Source organism: Cyrtonyx montezumae, unplaced genomic scaffold (assembly GCF_038088225.1).
Source record: "Cyrtonyx montezumae isolate F1298 unplaced genomic scaffold, pur_monq_1.0 scaffold_16, whole genome shotgun sequence".
NCBI classification, from domain to species: Eukaryota; Metazoa; Chordata; class Aves; order Galliformes; family Odontophoridae; genus Cyrtonyx; species Cyrtonyx montezumae.
This window is the reverse complement of record NW_027071892.1, coordinates 15168043-15192152: the sequence shown is the minus strand read 5'-3', so window position 1 is coordinate 15192152 and position 24110 is coordinate 15168043. Positions and strand designations below refer to the sequence as shown.

Below are 24110 nucleotides of genomic sequence, written 5' to 3'. Positions count from 1 at the left end.
ACTACTTCTTGCATTTGTTCCCAGGAAACAAAATACTTTTAAAAACAAGGCTCAGAAATTCACATTAAGACCAAAAATTCAGTTAACCTTTTACAACAGTGTACCAGATGTCAAGGATATGAAAAAATCAATTGATTTGACAGATCAGTGACATTTATGTTTGTGATGGAACTGAATTTTGAATATGCATTTAATGCCTGTGTTAAATTACTATGCAGCAAAAAGGAATGCTGTTTTCTCAGTTGGTCTATTTCAGCTCTCAGACTGGGTCACAGTAACAAACAGCGTTCTTTCTTTTATCTCTTGTTCTCTTTTTCCTCACTTGAAAAATAATTGTAGCAGAAATGCAAAGTCACAGCCTGAGCACTGATGGAGCAGCTGGGGAAGGCAGGACCAGCCCAGGGCAGCTCAGCTGCATGCAATGCAATGTAGCTCAGTGACCAGAAGGGTGGAGCCAGTACACCCCCCCTTCCCAGCCCTCATGTAAGGGTGGGCAGTGGAGGCAAGGTGTCTTGCTGGAGGTTGCTGCTATTCCCGAGGCTCTCCAAAGGTAAACAACAGTTTTTCTTCCTTGGTTTCTGCGTCCACGGCTGTTGCATTTGGGCTCGTTCTCATTTGCTGTAGCCCAGGACTGTCCCGCCCCACTACTATTGCTGTACTTTCTATCGCATTTTAGTGCTATGCTAATTGAAACTAATCATTATTGTGTTGAGACAGTACATTCAGAACAAATGTATTTTTTCATGAAGGATAGCTCTGCTTCTTACCGCTGTTTCTTATGATATTGTGTTGTAAAACTTTTTGATGGAGGATTTAGAAATCTGCAGTCTGAACAAAATATCCTGAAATGTGCTGAGTACATTAATCCCTGTTGCTGAACTTAATTTTTGATAACGAACCACTTCACTTAATGAGCCATATTCTGCAGAAATATTAGCTTCATCTCGTGTATATCTGAACACAAGTCATTGGTTTCCTAGCTGCTGTGCTGTTGGCCCACTATTCAGGAGGTTCATGGACAGGGACATCGGTATATTTAGAACTGGTGATTTTGGTTTATTAGAGATACCTTTTTGTATACTTGTGCCTTCTTTTTTTATATATATATAGGATTGGGAAAGAATTGCATATGCTCAGTTAATCCCATTAACTATTAATTTAACAGGTTTTTTTTTTTTTTTTAAACAACACTATGCCTTTCTAAAAAATGTTCAAGATAGGCATATATTTAGAAGATGGATGTTTCAATTGCTGGATACCCAAAAGTGAAATAACAACACTATCATTTTAACTACGATGAGGTTTTAATGGGTCTCCTAGGGGAGAAAAGGCAGATGATTAGTAGAACTGTGCTAAGCTATCTGCATTTGACAAATGGCTAATGGAAGAAATTACTTCTAGAGAAACAAATGAAGATGTAAGTTTAAAAAAAAAATCAATAGAGCTTTTCCAGAACAAATCTACAAGTCTTTCCTTGTTCAAGACCTACTTGTTACAACTCTGCTGACTGTCCTTTAAAGATACCACTGGAACAAGCTTAAGCAGAATGGGTGTGGAAGCTGCCACGTCTTTGCTAGCCTTCTGTGTGAAGAGAGCTGTAACAACAGATGAACTAACATCTTTGTCCTTCTGTTTGTTTTCTTATAGCAGCTCACTTTTTAATAGATGTCACATCTTTTCCTAAAGAATGTGATTTACTGCAGGATGATATTTTGGCAGTGGTTCATGGTAATCTAGGCTACTGGCAGCCTAAACCACTCACCTTGATTCCCACTGCTGTTTATCAGTGATGGTAGACATTTTGTATGTCAGGCTCGAAGAGGAAAAGAAGGAAGTTCCTACACACTGCAGAATATTACTGAATGGGAAACTCCCTTTTTACAGTTTTCTAATGCAAAATGGCATTTCTACACATTAAGAATGTGTATTGTAAACATGATCTCAGGGTTTGTCAGGCAATCTTTCTGATAAGTAAGGTATATGTAAATATTTCCCATTGCTTTCAGTAATATCACTGCGTTCAAAAGACAGTTGCAAAGGATTAATGAGGGCATTACATAAAGCAGCTTATTCACAACGTTAACATTAGCTAAAACAGTGATGTGTTAGCCTTCAAAGGCTTGTACAATGACGCAGATACACAGAGGAACTGTGCATTTTTAAATGCTGAAATGCTTAGTTTTCAATGCATCTATCATAAGCAAATATACAGCACATCTCTAATTATTTCTTCAAAGCAGAATTAAAATAGCTACTTGGGATAATATTTGAAAAAACAGACACTAGAAAAGAAGTGGCAGTGTGGAGGTAAGAGCAGTCACTGAAGCAAAGTGAGCATAGGGCACTCAGTCTGCAAACTGAGATGGTAGAGGAGGCTTAACTTCTATCACTGCCCATTCCTAACATAACATAAAGTATCATTATTATTTTATGAGACATCAAGCATTTACTTCTTGAAAGATTCAGATGAAGCATTTTCTTCAGTTGCATACAAACTGGCAAACCAAGACTGATCTCAAAGGTCAGTCCTGTTCACAGGTCTCCACCTCAGATTGTACTTCATTATGGAGTATTTGATTACTTTCACAGCTCTGTTCTGATATGAATTTTCCACATTTAATGAGTCATCAGAGGTCATCTCAGCCTGTTATCTGCCTTCAAGAAACTGGAATGAATTGTGGTCACCTGATGATTATTTTTTCTTTGCCTAACCTTCTGCATCCACATAAATTAATAAGGTACTTCAGTGATCACCTTGCTTTAGAGCCAGTCATTTGCTGGCAGTTACCACTATCAGCCCTACTGCGGATACAAAGATAATGTCATCAGCATCAAAGTATGTTTTCTTAAGTGATAAATAGTGTCTCCGTGGGTAGACTGTTTCATAATTTAACACAATATGAGTTATTGTACTAAGAAAATTAATCCAACATTTTTCATTTATATAGGTTTAAAAAAGCACATTCTGAATAAAAGAAGTATTTGGGATATAAAATAATCTTTATAATTGAACTTCAGATTTGCATTTGAGCAATATTTTGACAGAATGCTATGGGATTTCTTGCAATGAAATGACACTTAAAAAGAAGTGGAAAACATCACAAATACGAATCAAAATGATGCTTATACAAACATTTCCTTTGTATATTAGCACACTGTAACCATGAAAATGAAATTACAGAGTTCTATAATACCACTACTATTAGTATTTTTATATTTGTGGAAAGACTTTATCCTGAAGTTATGCTTCTAAGAACTATCCCCAAGCTTCACGTATTCAGTTAAAATTACATCCTTTGATAAACAGGCTTATGAAAAAAGCACTTCCTCCATTCAGCTTTACAATACTGTGCCAGAGCAGAGAGTGTACGCCTTACTTGGATCGCCTCAGGTCCCTCTGCTGAACTTCTTCAGCTTTAAGATGTAAACTGAAGTACTGGAATATTTTACTCAGCAAGACTATTTTTCCCTATACAAGACATAATCTAACATCGTCTTGTTCTTGAAACCTTTAATAACCTGTGACTACTAAATAAAAGCTGTATAAGAATAAATGTTAACAGTAGTCAGTGGTTTTAAAGATATAAGTACACAGACTTTGAAAATGATTTTAAACTATTAAACTAATAAAGTAACTGCTTAATTTTCAGTGGAACTTCCTTCTGGGCGCTTAGAAAGCCTTCAGTTTTCACTTCCATTTCACAGATGTTCCCTTGAAAATGAGTCTGTGAAAACATTTAACTGGAGATTAAAAGCAAAATCATTTTCTTTCTTTTTGATTCAGACATTACCTGTGTTATCATGAGATGGAAGCTCATGTTTTGGACTGTCCACCTGCAGGTACAGCTGTTTTAATGGTAAAAGAAAACTGTTCAAAATATGACAGATATTTTTAAAATCTCATGAGCCCCACATAAGAGTTTGAACAAGCCTCTCAAATAAAATGAGACTAAAGTGTAGTGAAACTGAATCTTCAACACAGTATTTCATCTCCTGAACTGTATTTAAATCGCTCTGTGCTCAAAGGAATGATGATACATGTGATTATACATAAAAATGAGTGAATTGCTTTTTCAGCTAGTATTATTTCTGTCCTTTCATCTTCAGGTGATAAATCTGTGCTATCTGTATTTCTAGAAGACCTGGGGCTCGGGTTGTAATGTGTTCAAATAAACACCCAGAAACAGAGAGATGAGTTAATTACATGAAGATTTTTTTTTCTCTTATTAAATAGTAAACAAATCAGTCAAACTTGCTAAAAAAATTAAGCAGATTACAGCACAAAAATACATTTTTTCTTTCTTTTTTTTCAAGACATTTCAGTAAAAAAGTATATTTAAGGTTTTCAATATTCAAAGACTATAATTTTTCAACAAGTCACTTTTAAATTGCATTTAGAAATCAGAGTTCTCCACTTATCTGGGAATCAAAAAAGTGACACTACTATGCACAAGATTTTCTCTCTATCCAGTTATTTCAACTTGTCAACATACAGCAATAATCTTTGCTAATTTAATAGTGGTTGAATTTCAAAAGTAAACAATTTCTTCCATGTTTAGTTTCTCTTAGTGTCACCTATTGTAGCCTCATTTATACACTTCTCATTATGTAAGACTAGAATATAACAGAAACCTAAGCTGTGATTCTGCATATTAGAATGAGCTTCCTCTCCTATTGTTGCTTTCTCTCAAGAACTAAGAAAATGAAAGGATAGGAAATGGGAGAAAACATAACCTTTCGGTATCAAGATCTGATTCAAAGTTTGCTAAAAGTCAGCTGGAGTCTATTGATTTCACTGACTTTCTGAGATTTGTTTCTACAAAGGTTAAAAAATAGACACATTTGTATTGTCCAGAGTACAACTAAAGTGACTAAATTTATTGATATTTTTATTTTAAATGCCTTCTCACATATCAAATGAAAACAGTCTTCAGTTGGAGCATTACCTAGTGTTACTGCTCGCACTCTTGGATATACTTCCTATTTATTTCAAGTGTCTCATCCATGAGGAAAGTATAGAATTTGAAAACAGAAGTGTTTCCAGTGATATGTATTATTGTGTTATACTCTTCATAGGTCTCATTCAAGAACTTTTTTTTTTGTTTTGTTATTTAGGATGATAACAAATAGAGAGCAGTCCATGGACATGGTGCACAAGCAGAAATTTGACTTCAACTTGTGGAAACTTTCTGAAACTGTTTCTGTTTGTCTAATAAATATGTACAAAAATCACATAAATCACTTGAGTTAAAAGGGATTTGACATAGGCTAATTTTGCTTAGCAAGCATATCCACCATCTCCTTCGCCAAGCCTTGGCTGCTCAACTCATCTAAACTGTAGTATCTATGAACAATCTTTTCTTCTGTGACAAGGACCACTCGAAGCCCATGTTTATCTTCTCCCAGCTGACATCCTATTGCTGATGAAACCACCATTTCCAGTCCTCTGTAGTAGCCTCCAGCATTTCTGTGGTAATGTCCTGAAAACACAGCTTTAATGCCTGTTTAAAAAAAACAAACACATATATTTAGTTAACATTTGCAGTTCATATTTAAAATGTGTTTGTACTGAAAGGCACTGCTGAAGTTGTACTGCTCCACTTCTGGGGTTGCAGAGAAAATAGACAGTAGTAAGTATAGGTGTGATGGTTGCCTTCAGTTCTTAGTGGTTCATAAAGCATGAAACAAAAAGGAAACCATTTACCTGAACTTGCATTTTAAACAACTAATTAGTTAACAGCAATAAATTGTAACCATAATAAACAATTAGTAAAAAGAATGATGCAATGCTTCACTAGCTTTTTTCAGAGATATTCAATTCCTGCCTCTTTATGCTTGCTGCAAGGTGTTTTTCACCTTGCTACTCGTTTTGGCTAGAAAGAAGGAACACACCAGAGGAACCTGATTTAAATTAGAAAACAGGCAATAAATAACTGCCTAAAGAATTACACTATGGAAACATAAGCTGAAGGCTAAGAACTGTGGCTGCATTTGTCAATTAATATGCAAAAAATCCACTAAGGAGAACTTAAAGCTGTTTATCCAAGGCTAGTGATCTTAAAAAAAAGAATAATAAAAAACGTAGATGATTTGTAATGAAAGAAACCTCATTTGCCATTCCATGCGTAACACAAAAGATAACACACATTTAGTCCTGGCCAAGTGGTAGTCCAGAGAATGGATCATTTGAGTTATTCTAAATGCAAATGACATAAAAAATTCTAGGAACAGCTCATTTTCCCTTCAGATACAGTAAATTCTGGAAGAGACAATGTACAGGCAGAGAGTGTGACTAGGAACGGAATTATAACTTCACAAGGAAATCCTCATTTCCTCAGCCAGAATATCCTCTTTTTCTCCTGCATTAGGTTTAGACTCAGTTCACCATTGTTAAATGATAGGAAAGTAGGTGAACTTGTCTTAAGACAGTTGGCTACACCTGTCCTTTGCTTTCAGGGGAGATAGACAGTGATTTGAAGACTGATGTAAAATATATAAACTAGGATCAATCTATAGTTAAAAATTAAGCAGCTAAGAAAGCAAAATATAAATTATTCTGCTATGTGCTTGGTAAAAGCTACACAGGCTTTCATATTTCAAAATCCAAACCTCACTCAGAAAGCAAATGACTCAAGATGGAAATGCGAGAATGAAACAATCTTTACACTGAACAGTGGTATATGAAGGTCATTGCCAGGTGGAACTAGTCTGCAGTCCTACCTGTCGGTACTGATTCTTTTTTGTTCTCTGTAACACACGCCTAGCTGGTGTGACAGTTACACTTGTACGTCAGCACAATTATGTGGAGAGCTTGCTCCTGGCTGCAGGAACTAGCAAAACTTTTTCTTCCCCATGAGAGAAATTCAATAAGAATACCTTGAAAAGTGACAGTGTGACATAATGGGTTCTTTGCAGAGATTGTGTGCTTTCTGTATTGTTTTCATCTTTAGAATTACAATATAGTGATGTTTTAAAACTGACACTATAGTCAGTTTGAGAGCAAGGAGTTGTTTCTGAACTGCTCCATGTTGCAGCTTATTGCAGTGACTGTCTTAATATAACATCCCTAAGCAATTCAGGCAGAGCACCGTGTTTCCTTCTCATTTCGTACATGCAACCAAGCCTTGGGGCCACATTTGTGTCCCCTCCAGGCCCCTACATTCTTTGCTCAAGTGTGTTATGGTTTATGATTTTTGTTGTATAAAACCATAACAAAGTGTCAGGCAGCATGGGTACACCAAAAGCTGTTGTGGTGTGGTTGGGCATCCTGTCCAATACAGAAAGCAGAAGTGAACTTTGTGGGAACTTTATCTATCTATGATGTCTTGTCAGAATGTGATCTATCTTTCTTTGTGGCAGTACTTTTAAGAGCGAGCCAGCGTAGAGATAGCTGTAAAGGATCTATGGATATAGCATGTTCCTGTTCTTCAAGCACTCAACAAATAACCAGTATCTTCAGTAACACTAGACTCCACTCTCAGGCACATAACTATCATGGACTCAAGAGGATCTTGCTCTTTACCTGCAGAGTTAAGCTGTGACAGCCTCCAAAGAGAACATTTATGACCTGAAGGTTTGGCCTGCTTGCTTACTACACCAGCTAGACCTGTAAAATAGCATTACTAGTTTCTACTCAGTGACAGTGCTACTATGGTAACACAAATTCATTTTAATATTTTCCACTTTTCCTGCAGGTAAGCAATTCTACTTCAGTTGGTGAAAAAAGTTAGGAAAAAAAAAAAACATTCAAAATCATAGCAAGATGCAAATTGCATGTGACACTTTTAGTAAGAGAAAAAAGTGCTTTGTAAGGGAAATAAGTACTCTTATTTTAATGGAAGCATTAGTGTTCCTAAAGCAACATCTTTCCACCATCCACAGAATTTAACCTTTAGCACTGAAAGAAGACCTGTGTCATCACGTATGTAAACCAAACCCCAGTTTTAGTGTAATTAGAAGAATGAAGGATAAAAAGGCAATGAAACAACTTTTGTTAGACTGAAATTTTCCTTAGTTTTCTCCTGCTGTTAATATATTTGTAAAAGGGCTTCCTGTTCTCCTTTACAGCAGTAGCCAGCCTAATTTCAAGCTGGGCTTTAGCATTTCTAATTTTCTGCCTGCAGATCTTGGCCAGTTCTCTGTAGTCTCCCCAAGTAGACTTGGGGAGAAAAAAACCCACCAAAATCTCCCATCGTCTGAGGGTTCACAAGATTTCTGAGGCACCTATCTTAAGCCTTCTAGCCAAAACCAGCAGGCAAACACCAGGCAGAAAGTTCGGCCCATGAATCACACAGCTTGCTTCTTCTCAGGCAGATTCTGCAACTTCACCCCAATTGTGGTTAGCATCTGCTACCTGCCTGCACCCCAGAAGGTATTTTGGTAAAGAACTGAAATAAGAGCGATTGATAAACAGTGCAAATGTGATACCTCACCAACAGAGCACATGATTTAAGAATCGTACCTCCTGTTGGCTATGCGAGGCACATTGTCTAAGCAAGCTAGTGTTTATGGACAGTGTTCAGATTCTCTATTTTAGCAGATATTTATCATTCAGATCCTTATTCCACTGCACGGGTATTCAATGCTGAAATGCCCGTGTGGACTGAGGTGCTCTGGAGCAGCCTCTGATAGAATTAATATTTGTCTTAGGTATCTCCCAGTGAAAAGTGGCTAGACCTCAGTTATCAGGTATTCTTTACTTCCAGTGTTAGAATTTATTCTTGTTATGGTTGTGCTACAGTCTGTTACATCTTGAATGAAGAAACAAACACATCACTGCTGTGTATTAAGAGAAGACTTAACTGATACATTTTTTTTTAACTTAAATAGTACTTCTTTGTTCACTCAACTGTATTCCCCTCACTTTTGCTAGTAAGCACACGAAGGAAATCTGAATGAATCAATGCAATAATACTAAGATGACAAGCAGGCGACTTACTTTGTTCTTGGTTTTGATCTTGAACTTAAAAAGAATCATAAGATCTCTGCACTCAAATTTAGTTTATTCCTTTAAGATGTTTTTCTGAAGTACTACTGACAAGTTGCTAGCGATCTACTTTCACCCCATCACACATTACACACAAAACTCCTGTTTTTCAAACCCTGTGAGAACAGAACAGTGTTTGTCCTGGCAGGCTTCACTTCCCTTCCCAATAAACAGACAAGATACAAACAAAACACACACCAAGAAGTAGGTAGAGCAGTAATTTGCTTTTCATCCTTGACTTCTGAAATACTAGTTGGGAAAAGTTTTGATATAGATGCAGTACTATGTAAATAAATGTTCAAAAAGCTTCCCAAGCATTCATTATTTCATTTTTAGGAAATACATGTTGATTTGAATTAAAAATGAATGGAGGTCTTAAAATATCCATTAGTCAAAAGAGTACTATCCATCTTGCTGTAGCAAGACACTATTCACACCTAATAGATGATTCATTACAAGAAAATACTAAGAATAAAGTAAGTAACTGTGCAGATGGGATTTTTTTTGTTTTCTTTTTAATACTAACTGTCTGTATAAGCTCTGTGATAATCACAGCCTGATGTTAGACTGCACTACAGGTGGGAACAGACTACCAGGGCAAAAAAGGTCTGAGAAGTAATTTTTGATCAGAACAGGACTGAAAGCCAGGTCATACTCTGGATGGAAAACCTCAGTGCAGCTCACTATGCCACGCTTCATCTGTTCCAAAACCATACCTGGATCATGTACACACCAAAAGAAAAAAAGAAATAAAGAGGTTCAGGTCTGCACACAAAACAGGAGTTAGCAGAACCATTCATCTGCAAAGATATTAATTTCTCTGTTAAAAAAAAAATAAAAAAAGATTTGAAATTCTGAAATTGATTCTGACCATTGTACAGCACCTCTGTCCCCATGCAACATAGAGCAAAACATTAGTCTGAAGGGAATAGAGTCCTACCTGAAATATTCTCCACCTACTGGTACTAAAACATTCAATAAATTTTGAAGGAGAACAAGTTATGCCAGTGCTGTTAGCATGCTGTCAATTTTACTTCCAACAAGAGTCAGATGGGAAAACAGTTCATTATGTGAAAGGAAACTACATGCTGGACATTGTGCAGAAGGCAGTTTGTTTGCAGGAGAACCTCAGGTTAATTTAAAGGATTTTGCAAGTGCAGCATCTTCTTTCCACAAATTATCACTCTGAGAAATCCTCTCAAGAAACAACTCAGCAACACTAGGGAGAAGAGGTCAGCATGATTTTGACGTAACTGCACTGCCAAAAGAACAAAGGCATTAGCTGTGTGTCATATAATTCCTAGGAGAGTGAACATGTCCTGGTTACAGTTTATTGTCAAACTGCAGCACAACAGTTGCGGACTTCCCTCCCTTCCTTGGTACTGAACTGCTTCTGTATTCTGTGGTGTAGACAAACGCTAGGAGGTGGAAGGCTGGGCATCATTCCAGCTCCATTTTTGTGCTGGAAGGGATCAGGACCACGGCTATCCTTTTAAGAGCACAACAGACAACCTTGTCTTTTGTGGTAGCTCCTTTGACCAACTTTTCAGTTCAAGGAATAGTTATTGCATTTTATCAGACATACGCTGGATGGCCCTCTCCTTCCCTGTTAAAGCAGGAGTGAGAGGAGAGCACTACTGGAGTACAGGACAGTCATGTTCTGACCCAGGGGCTTCGTGCATAAGTGAGGGAGCTGCCATGTGGGCCTCTCTGCAGGACAATTTGGGATAACAGGGCACTACAGCCCAGCAAAGTGGCAGTCAGTATGTGCAGGATGCACATGCTTTCAAAAGTCCTAGTTTAAAAAAATAAGTGAATAAAATCTAGTGTCATCTTAGAAAGATCTCACATAAAGCTTACACTGTGTTGTCACAAGCATCAAGCATCTTCCCACAGAGTGGTATTTCAGTAACAATGACTTGCTTTTTACTGGCAAAATTTCAGGTACCAATTCAAGTCTCCAGCTTCTGGTAGTCTGAGCTCTTAGAGTGGCGGAGTTCAACAGCTTATAAGGAATAAACAAAGTAGAACATCGTCCATAGCAGTATTAATGAGATCTGAGGTGACAGCACGTGCTTGCTATATGAAAGTCTGGGTAACAAAGAGGAAAAAAAGTCTCCAGTATACCATTAGGATTCTGAGAAGTGCATCTCTTTTCCTGAAAAACTGGATGGTTGTTAGTTTAACTTAATTCAAGAAATACAGGTTGAGTCCCAGTTTCAAAGGAAATCTAGATGCATTGATTGGTCCAAATGGGCTAAAACAAGATAGAAAACAATGCTCATATTTACCTTGAAATAATAAAAACAATTTCATGAAGATATATGCACCAAGAAAACATTTTTTTCTTACAAAACCTGGATATTGGGCTAGAATTCCGTCTTGAAATAGTTAAAATCCCAGGGGTATTTGAACCTAACTTCTGTAACACATTCCTACAGCTTGCTTCCAGAAAGCCCCCTAGTTCAGAAGTTGTTTTCCAATTCTTTTTCCTAACATACAAAGGCTATTTTGAAGCAGGTTTCTATATCAAAGTGCAACTGGCCCAGTCTCAGTTGGAAGCTGAACTGCTCAACCCAGCACTTCGGACAGCGTGAAAATATAGGAAGAAAATTACCAATATAAAAATAAACCAAAGAAAAGAAAGCACATTTTCCAAATTAGGAAGAGAAAGCCTTGAGTAATCAGCATAGGCAATCAGTAGCATACTTTATTTAGACTGAGCCTTCAATTAAATAAATGCTTTTCTCAGCAAAAGCAAATGAGACTGTAAGAGGAGGCTAAATTAGTGGAATATGAATGACATAATAAATACACAGTGAGTTCAGTACAGACCTTCATTCTCCTGCAATGCACTCTGTAGAGATTTTGGGAAAACAAAGTATTTCTGACTGGACAGATGGCTCAGATTATTACCCTTTAAGTGCAGGCTAATGAACAGTTTTTAAAAATAGCTCCAGACACAAACCAACATTCACTGCATTTCACTTACAGATTTATGGCTTCGGTACAGACTGCAGGTAAAGTTCATAGCAAACAAAAGGAGGTATTTCTTCACATAGCACCAGCTGTGAAAGGGAATCTTCTTCCCACAGATTGCTGTAAAAGCTGAGTTGTCAAAAAGAAACTGAACAAATACAATAAAACCCACAAAATAGCACTATATTGATAATATGGTTTAATAAGTCTCTGAAAGTAAAATCATTGGAGATTGGATAAGTACACAGAAGAAACGTTATGCACTTCCCTGTCCTGTGCTCTGCCTAAGGACCAGAGAAGGAGAAGCACAGCAGTGGGCGACAGGGACCATCATTCTCATCTAATTACTCTGCTTTTATGTTCGCTATTTAATGAGTTATGAGAGCAAAATCAGTTTAAAGCAGAATTATACCTATTTAAAAATCACTAGCCTCCCTGGTCAAACCAGTCATGGGTTGAAGAAAGAATATATATTAAGAGAAACTGAACCCATATGAATTTATCCTCAAACTGCAGGAGCCAGATAAGAGGAGCAGTAGAGTCAAAATGACAGCAAAAAGATGGAGAAGCAGTTCTGTAAGGAAATGAAACCATACTCAGTGAAAAACGTGACAGTTATCAACACTCTTTGGTACCCTTCCAGATTCTTCTTTGTTCGTTGTGTTTATTGTTTCTTTTTTACAAACGAGAACAAATCCAAGCTAAGAGCTGCTCTATCCAAAGCTTCTGTGAGAGACTCAGTGTGTGTGCATATATCCACATGCTTCTATGTGTAGATATATATTTTTTAAAAGGCAATGTTTCTGGCAAATAAACCATTTAAGTCACAAGAATAAATTGATCTTGAGCACTTCCCCTGGAGCATCAGGCACAAATGAACTTTTCTTTATCCCTTTCCCTGGTAGCACATAGCAGCTCTTTAGACTGCTGAACAGTGTGGTTGGTTCAACAGTAATATCTGTCCTCAGAACAGTTCTGCACTCCCAAATGATGTTCTTTCAGCTTCCCTACAAGAGAACATATTAACCATAAGCACTTTTTGCTGTACCTCTTTTCTCTCCCTGGGGTAAGTGGTGTATATAATTTTTTTCAAGCCTCCAATGCTACAAAGCAAATGATAATGTTTAGTAGTCTTTGTAAGCAAAATCTCTCCTGTGAAATTAAATTGACTTTTATCTCATTGCCATGTGAGAAGTGCTCATGTCACCCCATCTGCCACACAGGTAATACAGCAGCAAGCAAGATGTGAAGCACCAGTTACAGCTCTGTTAAGAGGACTGTTCGGTGCTCGGGCAGTTCTGAGACACCGCTCTACAAATACCTCAGTCCCACCAACAGAACTCTATGAGAAGGAAATATTCCACCTGGTAGGTGTCAGGGGATAAACAGCCTTTGTTTTGTAACCTCTGCAGCGTTAAACAGCAACATTATGGAATTATTTTATGCAGCCTTTTGGAAGCACTCTACTAGAATAACAGCTCACAGCACCATAAGAACCTTAACAGAAAACACCACATTGTTAGCAGTTGTGTCCCTAGAAAATTGCAGGAAAACTTCCTTAAATTTACTTTATCAACAAGCAATAAACTGGTGGAAGTGGGAGAGAAACTTACCAACCACAGAATATCCTGGGCTGGAAGGAATCCACCAGGGTCATCAAATCCAGCCCCTGGCTCCACACAGAACCACCCAAAAGCAAACCCATCTAGTTGTCCAAATGCTCCTCAAACTCCAGCAATGTGGAGCCAGGAGCATTGCCCGGGGGAGGCTGTTCCATGCCTGATCACCTTCTGGTGAAAAGCTTTTCCCTAGTAGCCAGGAATGTATTTACTGCTTTTGCTATTTTTTGAATTTGAAAGTTGAGCTTTCTAAGAGATCCGATACAAAGCCCAGACTATCCTGGCCTGCTGTGTGCTCTTAAAGGCTGAATAAAAGTTCTTATCAACCAAAACTACAGCCAACAGGAGAAAAACAACTTCAAACGCTCATTTATCTAAGAACAAATGTTATTTATTCTCATTATGGATTATACTAAATAAAGCATTTTCTGCAATATTTTCTTGCTGAATTAAAAACAAAAAACAAACAAACAAAAAAATAAAAGCCAACAACCAAACAAGTCTGTTTCTGTGTTTTATATTCTCATACCTAGGGCACAGTCTTAAAAAACAACATTCTTGTGAAGATAAATAAAAGACATCAAATTTGGTCACTTTACCTGCTCCATGAACACATAATTTCAAGGTTGAAAGAGTTTGATCTAAACACTGAAATTGAGAATACTTAAATCTACATTATCTTAAATACTGACAAAGCGACATAGAAACAAGCACTAAGATTACTCACTTGCTGTATAAGCTTTACCAAAATCAAGGTCTCAGTGGCAAGAAGAAAATATTACCCCCTTGTCAGTTTTGATTACACAACAAAGAAAATAATGAAACTCAGCATGTGTTGTCTGGTAAGTTTTAGAAAAACAGCTTTCAATGCTCCTTGCTTTAATTTGGTATTCAAATATATTTCAGCTGAGGATGTTCAGAAAGCTGCTTCTCCCTATAATATCACTCTTCTATAAAAAATTTCTAAAAGGAGCACGTACCTATTATGCTCTCTTAATGAGTAAAGGTGTTAGAAGTTACAGCAGCAAATATAATGAAAAAAGACTCAATAAAGTTGGTTTGTTACTTTTTCCTGTAGGCATCGTCCCTAGCGCTGTTCAAGAAGTGTTTAGATGAGGTGCTGAGGGATTTGATTTAGTGGTTTAGTGGGTAGGGATGGTGTTAGGAGGATGGTTGGACTAGATGATCTTGTAGGTCCTTTCCAACCTAATGTACCTATGAACCTAAGGATTTTCAGTGTGTCAGTGATGAGTCTGAGGCAACAACTCTTTAAAATATCGTCTGTAGGTCAGCAAAAACACCCCTATCTTTCTGGTCATAGAAAATGCCTGTAAAAGGCTAAGTAAACTATACTTGAAACTATACTTGGATGAGATATATTAGAAAGAGTATGCCTTCTACTGCAGAAAATTTAAATTTAAACACCAATGTGTTGTATTCATCAAAGAAACATGGCACATAGATCAGATTTTCAGCTAGACCAGTACCTGCATTGCCTTTTTTCCCCTACAAAGCTATAAGCACACTTATTTGTAACATCACTATTAAAATTCTTAATAACTAAATATGAATTTCACATGGCAGAGCAGACCTCACTGCCACTCTAAAAATTGTTCACTTTTTTCCCTGTACTTCTGTACAGAAAAAAGGAGACAAACCTTTGACAACTGAGGCTAAACATTTAGTAGTTACACAAATACATTTTCATAGATGTATTCTCAAATGACAAACTATGCTCTCAACAGAGTAGATTTTCACTACTGCTGACACTGCTATTTTGAGGACAATACTTGTAATAATGCATTTAAAGAAAATTGAGATTTGTAGAATTACTTAGATGTGCTGATTACAAATATGGTTGAACCTCGTAGTAATACATATTTACAAGTGCCAGATTTTCAATTTATAAATATTTATCATAAGGACATTAATTTATCTTTAATTAGCTCAACTGTTAAGGACACTTCTAAGTGAGAATGTAATTCAGTACTCTGTACCAGATGTAGCCTCTACAGAGAGTCTTTTATCTCTACTTGCACTGAGGGGATACTTAAACCAAAAACATTCTGTAATATGTAAGTGGATAGAAAAGAATAACTACACCAGATTTGTGCTCAGGATTTAAAACAGTTGTTCTCTGAAGTTGCATACCTCCGAAGCTTCTGTGTAACACCACCATACTTTAAGTATTTGTTATTTCCTAAAAAAAACCCCAAACATTTGGCTTTGTTTGTTTATGGACAGACCAAAATCCTTAGATCGTCCTTCCTTTCCCATCTGTCTGTCTCTCTCCCTCTCTGTGTAATGGCTCCATGTTGGATACCATAAACTTAAAAGGGTCAACATGAAAATGTGATAACTGGGGTAGCTCCAGCTCCAATACTGAGTTATTAACAATGGAAATACAATGCACACCTACTAAGACTGCTTTTCCAAAGCCAACAAGCAGTAAAATATGCACATTACATTGAGGATATTGAAATGTTTCGTAACTACACAATGGTATGCCAAAGTGGTTGGAAGCACTGCAAGGCAGCATCATGAGAGCACAGGGAGAGGTGCAGAGTGTGAGAACAGAAGGAAGAAAGGGTGGGTGACGGGACAGGGGAAGGAGAACTCTGAGGGACTCATTAGAAAGGCAGACTTACTTGCTTTTGGCAGAATAAAAAGTTATACCATATTTGTGAATTATGTTCTATAAACAAACTTTTTAAATGGCAAGTGATGAAACAAATAAAAACACAAAATCCCCAACGAACTGGCAGGGGTTTCATTACTCGTATTCTGCTTTAATCCTACACAAATGTGAAGAGAACTGGTGTCAGCTGCCTATCTGTGCATCTGTCCTTCCCATGCTCACTGACTGCTTGCAACCTGCTGATAACATTCTGTGGTCTTATACAGACTATTCTTCAAACAAGTAATAAAATGGAAACCAAATGCATTCGTTACTAAGGAAACTCTAAGGCAACTTTTGATGCAACTGATTTTTCTCAGCACTGTGTTAAACTGAGCTGCTTGCTCTCTGTGTTCATTTAATTAACAATACATGTGACTACTGGATTGCCAGTGCTAGTTATTGCGTCAACACTGCCTAAAACAGCAAGTAAAAGATGTTTTAACATATTGTTGAAGGAACTGAACACCATGTCAGGATTTCAGAGTAGGAGCAAGGGGCACAGAGGAAAATGATGGAGTAGGGAAAGTACACATGGGATGCTAATGCAAGGAGTTCAGATTTATTTATTTAATTGTTTTTAAAGAGTTATCATGGATTTCTTGCTTCCTATTCATGATTCTCTACTCCTTGAAGCCTGCTTGAGTTGTCTGATAAAGTTCTGACTTTTGATTAAGCCCCTGTACACACCTTAAGAGAAAGAGTCTGAAATTGCCATCTAAGAGTCACAGTGATGTAACAGTGATAAACGTTAGAGTGATAGCATTTTGCACAGTGTTATCCCACTCCTGATTAATTATACTCACAGTGCTGAGCTGCCAAATTTCAGCAGACTTTGACAGAAAACTTTTAACAGGCCTGCTGTAGTAACCACATTAATGCTCCTTTACTGGGATATACCTCTACGGCCCTGTCCTTCTGCTAACAAACTCTCAAATGGATTAGGATGTGTTTTTAGCCAAAAGTGTGTAAGGAATCAACTGTCCAACTTCCCACTATATTAACACTAGCACAGAATTTAACAAACAGATCATAATCAGGTAGGTGCATTTTTCTTTATCCTTGGAAAAGTTGAAGACAGAAAAAAGCAAAAATATTTCACGTTAAATATTATGCCCATACCTGTCAAGCAAATCTTGCCTAAACAAAAATGATAAAAAAACACACAAATCTCTACCTTTTCTTTCTTAAACTTCTAATGAAAGTACAATAATTAAATGAACAACTATCATAGAGTGATTATTTTCTTACTGAATGACATCCTTCTATTTGTCATTCTGCAAGATTTGAGAGCCACTGCCTTGAGCACTTACATCACAACTAAACCCCACAGAAAAACCCAATGGTGCACAGTGCAGCAGGAAAAACTGGTAAAAGGTACAGGGTCACAGTTCAAGATGAAAATAACAAATGCTGCTTATGAACATACACTGTGCTGCTTTTCCTGAAATAAAGACAACAATACATCCCTTTTTTGAAGCAAAACCAAAATCCTTAACCAAAATACTCATGTCCAAAAATGATATCTTTACATTTTGTATTATGATATTATAAGGTACACTCAGCACATCTCCTTATGGGAAAAAAAGCAGTCTTGTAAATCTTGAATCTTAAAATATGTCAGTCCCCTGAAGACCCCTCAGATATTTATGAATTTTGGCCCTACAGGGAGATTCATAGCTTGGAAATTAGACTGGTTTTGGATGAGTTCTGGGTTAACAATTACATGTTAAATCAGGAACAATATCATAAGCAATTTCCATTGTTCAGTAATCCAAATAACATGTTCTTTTATAGATACAGAGAAAATGACACTGATGCAGTAATGGCTGGCTGGCAGGAAACTAGCACACTCCAGAAACTGGAGTGAAAGCAATTAGCAGGAAACAATGGGAACAGCATGGAGAAGTAGCTGCACGCTGTTCTTGTCTCCATGGCATTCAAATTTCATCACACAAAGCTAAGGCATTCGGTACAATTTCCTTGTTCAAAGCATGTTCTACCTTTCTTTCATCCCAGAAGTGACCTCTTCTAGGAATGGACAGACAAAGGGTGGATCTTAGCAGAGCAAGACTATCTTTAACGCCAAATAACTCTGGAACACATTAAACTGGTGGTATAAAAATGTCTCAGTGTGGGAGAAAACAAGCTCCAAGGTAATTGTGAATTCTGCTTCTGTTTTCGGGAAAACAATTTCTGTATTTTTTTTCAAGTGGCAATACCTGATCTTCCACTCCTTAAGCAGGAAAAAAATAAAAACCTGGTTGTCTTATATCTGTCATTACTTGCAAAATGAAATCTTTGCTTCTTATTTTAGAAGTTTTTAACTCATTTTTCTTACTTTTTATTCAGAGCTTTAAACTTCTTTGGGTTCTTTTGACAAATGTTTGGATTTGGTTTATAATTTTGACTTAAGAGGAACAACGAGTCTAATAAGCAGTACTCCAAGTCCTTTTAAACAGTACTATGCCAAGTTCATTTTTTCTGGTACTGTAGCCACTAACAATTTGAAGCAAAAATTCAGAGAGGAAAATTCAAGAAATTACCTGCTTTATGGAACTTTTCCATTATCTCTTGACGAACTGATTTTTCCAAGTTGAAATAATCATGGTCTTCATCAGGCTTTCTCAGAAACAGAGGGATGTGCTGAAACACTATTATATGCTTGCATTTATGTTTTTCAGCAGCAGCCAGCTGCCCATTAAGCCACGCATCCTGGGCTTGCTTTAACTCTGGGCATTTGGAAGAGTCAAAGTACAACTGAGAATTAAGCACAAGAAAGAAAACACCTCCAACCCAAAAGCTAAAGTAATCATCTCCCCAGCTCTTGCAATAATTATCTATTGTTTCTCTTGTTGGAGTATTGCCAACATCGTGATTTCCACTGACAAATACCAATGGGATGTCCTGGTCAGTGTTTTTCAGGACGTTCTTTAAATCTTGCTCTTGGTCCTTTCTCCACTGAGTTCCTATAGGAAAAAAAAACAAAAACAAACAAAAAAACACCACAAGAGCACATTTTACTCTTCATGCTATCTTCTCCTACCTTCAGTGTTTGTTTTTGCTTATGGAAATACCATATACAGTAAAAAAATATTCAGTATTAGATTTGTAATGATATAGAATATGGAATACATCTTCACTTCGTCTGTCTGCCCAGCCCCTCCCCTCCTGCTTTTTTCCCCCATCCCTTATCAATTACTCAGCCATTCTCTGAAATCTTCATTAAGTAACAGCCTGGAGAGGAACCAACAGTAGATGATCTAATGTTCAACATTTTGCACAGTTTTGGAGTGCCAATTCTTGTCATCTGTAGACTGTCAATTTGGTGAAAAAATGCAGTTGTGTCTTATGGTGACTCGTAAGAGGAACTTCAGAAGAAATCTGACCTCAGAATTACACATTTGCAAACAAGTCTATGTTCTAGTTTTGTAACTACAAGTATGTATTATACACTAAAACGTACTACAGGGGCTCCTGTCCAAAAAAGTATCAGATAAAATATATTTTTATCCATATTTCTTCAAAATTCTTATGATTAATGGTGAGAAACATTTACCCTTGGTAACTGTTTTTAGTAAAGACTTAATTCCTTTTCTATTCCCAAAAGATACACCTTATTGCTATTAACAGAATTTGACACTTAAAAAAATACTGAAAAATAACACATCCATCTAAATGTAAAGACAGGTGTGGGATTTAATATGTAGTGCATTATTTCAAAGGAAGGAACTCCACAGTGCTCATCTTTCACTTATGAACAGAGTAGAAAGGTTTTGGAGCAAAGTCAGTGTGATTAGAAATGCTGGTTATATGGCAATTAGGTGTGTCCTGGAACTAGAGGAAAACAGATGGGTTTTGTAGGGTCTGTTAACATATAAGGTGCATGGTGAGTTTGGGCCATCCTTTAAAAAAAACCTTATTAGTTCTGGAAAAAAACATAACAGGGCAAGTAACATCCTGAGTTACTCAGAGGAGCTGGATTTAAAAAAACAACAGAAAATTAAATAAATCTGGTATTCTTTGTTGATCGTGGGTCAGGGAGCTTGGTGAGAAAGCAGCCTGCCCTTCTTCTCCCCACCTTACTATGTAAAGAAGTGTAAATTTCAAGCTATAAATATAAATATATATAATATACAAAATGGACTCTGCATGGGAGGGAGGCGGGGAAAGATGAGTAAACAGATTACACCATGCTCATCTACATGCTATCGCTTTGGGAAATTTAGATAACAGTTTCAGAGTATAAGACATTTATGCATAAGCTGCAGAAATAATTTGTAGAATTATGTATACATCTTCCCAGTGGTGAAATTCAAGCTCCAGAGACTAACACTTTGATTTGTTGACAGCAGGGCACTGGTTCCCTCATTTAATGCAATACTATTTCTATAGCAACAGGGAGACACATTCAGTGTTTTATTTCAGAAAACAGATTGCTCAAAATGGGAAACAAGGTCTCTGTCCAAAGAGCCTATGAAATCTATGTAAAGATTATTTTAGGACAATTATATTCCAGCTTGACCTTTCCTTGGTAGAAGGTGAAAACAACTGCAAAATAAGAGATACCTACAGCGATTAAGGTAGGAAGAGCACTGTCTCTGTAGTCTTTGGGACAGGGCTAACTGTAATATTTAGTTACTCCAATGATTATGAAGAACATTTTTATTTGCCAATGTATATTTCTTAAGAGGGTTGGAAGGAGGCAAATAAGAAGGAAGTAGTGTCAAGAAGCAGAGTAAAAATGTAATTTGGGAAGTGTCAGGTTTGATGGAACTAAGATTCATTTCTGTTCTGTTTATCCTGGCATTATGCGCAGTGACATTTTTAAATCCCAAGCAACACTGTTCTGTCTTCATGTTAGGTTCTGTAAATACAGTCTTGCCCTAAGATAAATATCTTAATAAATTAATAGCTCATAAAGGCCAGTTTGGCTCTTAGGAAAAACAAAAAAGTGAGAACGGGTATCATTGCCTACCGTTTTACACAGCTTTCTGCCCTATTGTTTTTGAAAACTGTGTGATGTGAACAGGAGCAAAAAGGTGTAATGTCAATTCTGCAACAGCACATCTTCCTCTTGTAGGTTATACCATTATTGCCTCAATACTTCGAGTACTCCATCTTGTGTTGCTTAAAGGAGTAAAGGCAACCTCCCTTCATTCACCTGAAGAGCCGACTTCGAGAAAGAAAGCACTTTTAAAGCATTTTTGCTGAAGCTGGCATTAGTCAGCATCAGCAGAATTCATGGATTATTCTGCCAAAGAAATAAACCTGTTGCTGTTAATCCACACTGCAGTTTACTTTGGTATTCTGGAGAGTGCCTCTACAACAAAGAGTTGGATTTAGATTATTTTTTTAATGACCTAGCTATAAAAAAAATTTGAAAGTTTGCCCCCAAAGCATAGCACTGCGATGTGTGCTGTCTGCAGCTGCAAGAGACAACCCTTCACTCACACTGACCTCCACTGCCTTCAGCAGTTTTTCCTTGAAGTAGTCTGAAGTATTCAATCAATTAATAATAGCACCCATTTATCTACTGATCTGAATTAGGAGAGGCGAAGTTATACTGCCATTAGAAGGTGGCACCCCAGGTCGTGTCTTGGGTCAGCACAAGGAAGGGAAGCCAAAGTACTTTCCCCCACCAAGAGGCTCTCAGCCCTTGCCAGACAAACACGTGTGGCTGGAACTGCTGCTACATTAGTCCAGGTTCCAATTCTGTGATATTCTCCAAGAGATGGAAATTCCATTGAGGTAAATGGATTTTTTTTTTTAAATCAAAGCTGCCACCATGAATTCACAGAGAAGATGACTGCCAGCCTGACACAAGGACGCTGCATTCCAGAGAACTTTCTTTCCAGTCATTTACTGAGAAGCTCCTCTCAGTCATGTGCGAGGCACAAGCATAGGGTGGAAGTGCTGCAGCCCAGCAAGTGGTGCTAATGTGGTTGCTGGCTCTAAACCTCCTTTTTGGTCTGTATTTTTCTCAGTACTATTTGCCTACCACTTTTGCAAATCCTGGCATAGACATTACTGTATCATGGTTTGCTACCAGAAAAACAAACGTGGGTGAACGTAACCAAATGTCTAGCATCAAGTTTAACCTAACATGACTTTTAAGTCTGGCAAACAGGATTCCCTACTACGACCGAGTACACATTCACATCCCCACTAACTGTCTGCCCTGATGTAGGAGCTCTCTGCCTCTGAAGGCCTTGCTCAGCTAACAGCCAGAGCAGGCACTGTTAGGGTAAAGTTACCCAAACTGACTTAAGAGAATTTACCAACCCCTTGATTATGTAATGTGAAAATTCCAGCTTCTGTCAAAGAACCCTCACCTGCTGGCCTCGTCCCATGCTCAGACTTGGTGAATTCCTTTGAGAACTGATCAAATTGCCAACCAGTCTGGCAGAGAATCTTCCCCCAAAGAAGTGGTGCATCACCTGAATCTACCTTTGATATCGGTGAGCCAGAGATGCCTCCAATGGGGAGAAGGGATGTAGGGTAGGGCAAGAAACTAATGGAGAACAGCAAGTGGAGAGTAATAATTTACAGATTTTGTCGTAAGTATACAGAGGGAATAACAGAAATGAAATATATCAGATCAGCCATCAGAAAAGCCTCAACTTTCCTCTATTTTTTAGAAGGGGAAAATTATTCTCTAAATTACAAGGAAGTGTAAAAAATGTAAAAAAAAATGTAGCATAAATATATCCTGGATTTTTAAATTACTCAGTTGTCATTAGTTTCATGATAAGCAAAAAACACTTAATACAAATATGAAAATAATGTAAATATGACTATATTCACTACTGGACAAACTGCCTGTTCAATCTAACTTAAGAACCCCATCTTGTAACTGCCCACAGAAAAGCAGGACTGAAATACCCATTTGTCTACAGCTGTAAGCAACTGATTTTTTTAAATCATTAGAAACAAGCAGTGTGTTCTTAGCCAAAAGAAGGGATCACAATAAAGAATTTCCCTGCATGAAAACACAAGCTTATTTTATAACTTCTGGCATTAAAACAGGAAGGAAATTTAACTCCAGTTTTAGCTAATAATTAAGAATTATTACATTAAAGCAGTGGTAACCCCTCCCCCCTCCTCACGCGAATGAGGCAGTCTGTTAAGGCCTCAACTACCCTTTGGGTTTCAATTAACAACATTCAATGCAATGACTGCAAATGCTGATATTTTTCTGAGTTTTAGCCATGCAGATGTCCAACAGGCTAATTTGTGGAGTTTACTGTTCTGCCTTCTGCTGTGAAAATAACTATCATGCTTCATTTAAGCCCAGCTCTGCTCTTCTGTCCTCTCTCATCTTAGTTCTTTGGAGCTGTCCCATTGGGCATAGACCACTACTGCCTTTAGGTTTGCTGTGACAAAATCATAAGCAGGGAATAATACTTCAATATTACAGAAGCTGTAAGAACAAATGTAATAAAAACAAGCAAAAGGTACAAACTGTTCTTTTCAATAATTCTTCATTCTTAAGAGCCAAAGCAAGATTTTAATCTTTCACACTTTCCAGTGTAAGAATGATGATCATAATATTTAGAGTTTCATATTGAATAGATGCCAGCATGACTAACAACTCTCTGAAGTGCTAGCCACTGAAATTGTCCAATGAAATTGTCCTGTTAAACTCAGAAATGCTTTCAATAAGTGGGTACAATTACATAAAAAGAAATGTGCTTTTCCTAATGTCTAAGGCATTATCTAGCCTTACAGACATCTTTGCTAACAGAGCAAGTGAATAATGAAGAGGCAGTTAATATCAGCCAGGCTCAATAGCTTAAATCATTTGTTCCTTAGAATATGCTCTCTTCACCCAACACTTTGCCATTTT

At 37.3% G+C, this 24110-nt stretch overlaps 1 protein-coding gene across 1 annotated transcript in view; it reads right to left on the bottom strand.

Moving 5' to 3' along the window:
* Positions 1 to 4878: 4878 nt before the first annotated feature.
* CPPED1 (calcineurin like phosphoesterase domain containing 1) overlaps positions 4879 to 24110 on the bottom strand; it is a 37208-nt gene continuing 17976 nt past the window's right edge. The window contains exons 3-4 of the mRNA XM_065732966.1: positions 18808 to 19230; positions 4879 to 5501 (exon numbers count right to left, since the gene is read on the bottom strand). Of these exons, the coding sequence (XP_065589038.1) occupies positions 5269 to 5501; positions 18808 to 19230 (656 nt within the window). The 3' untranslated portion in view covers positions 4879 to 5268. The remainder of the gene's footprint in view (positions 5502 to 18807; positions 19231 to 24110) is intronic.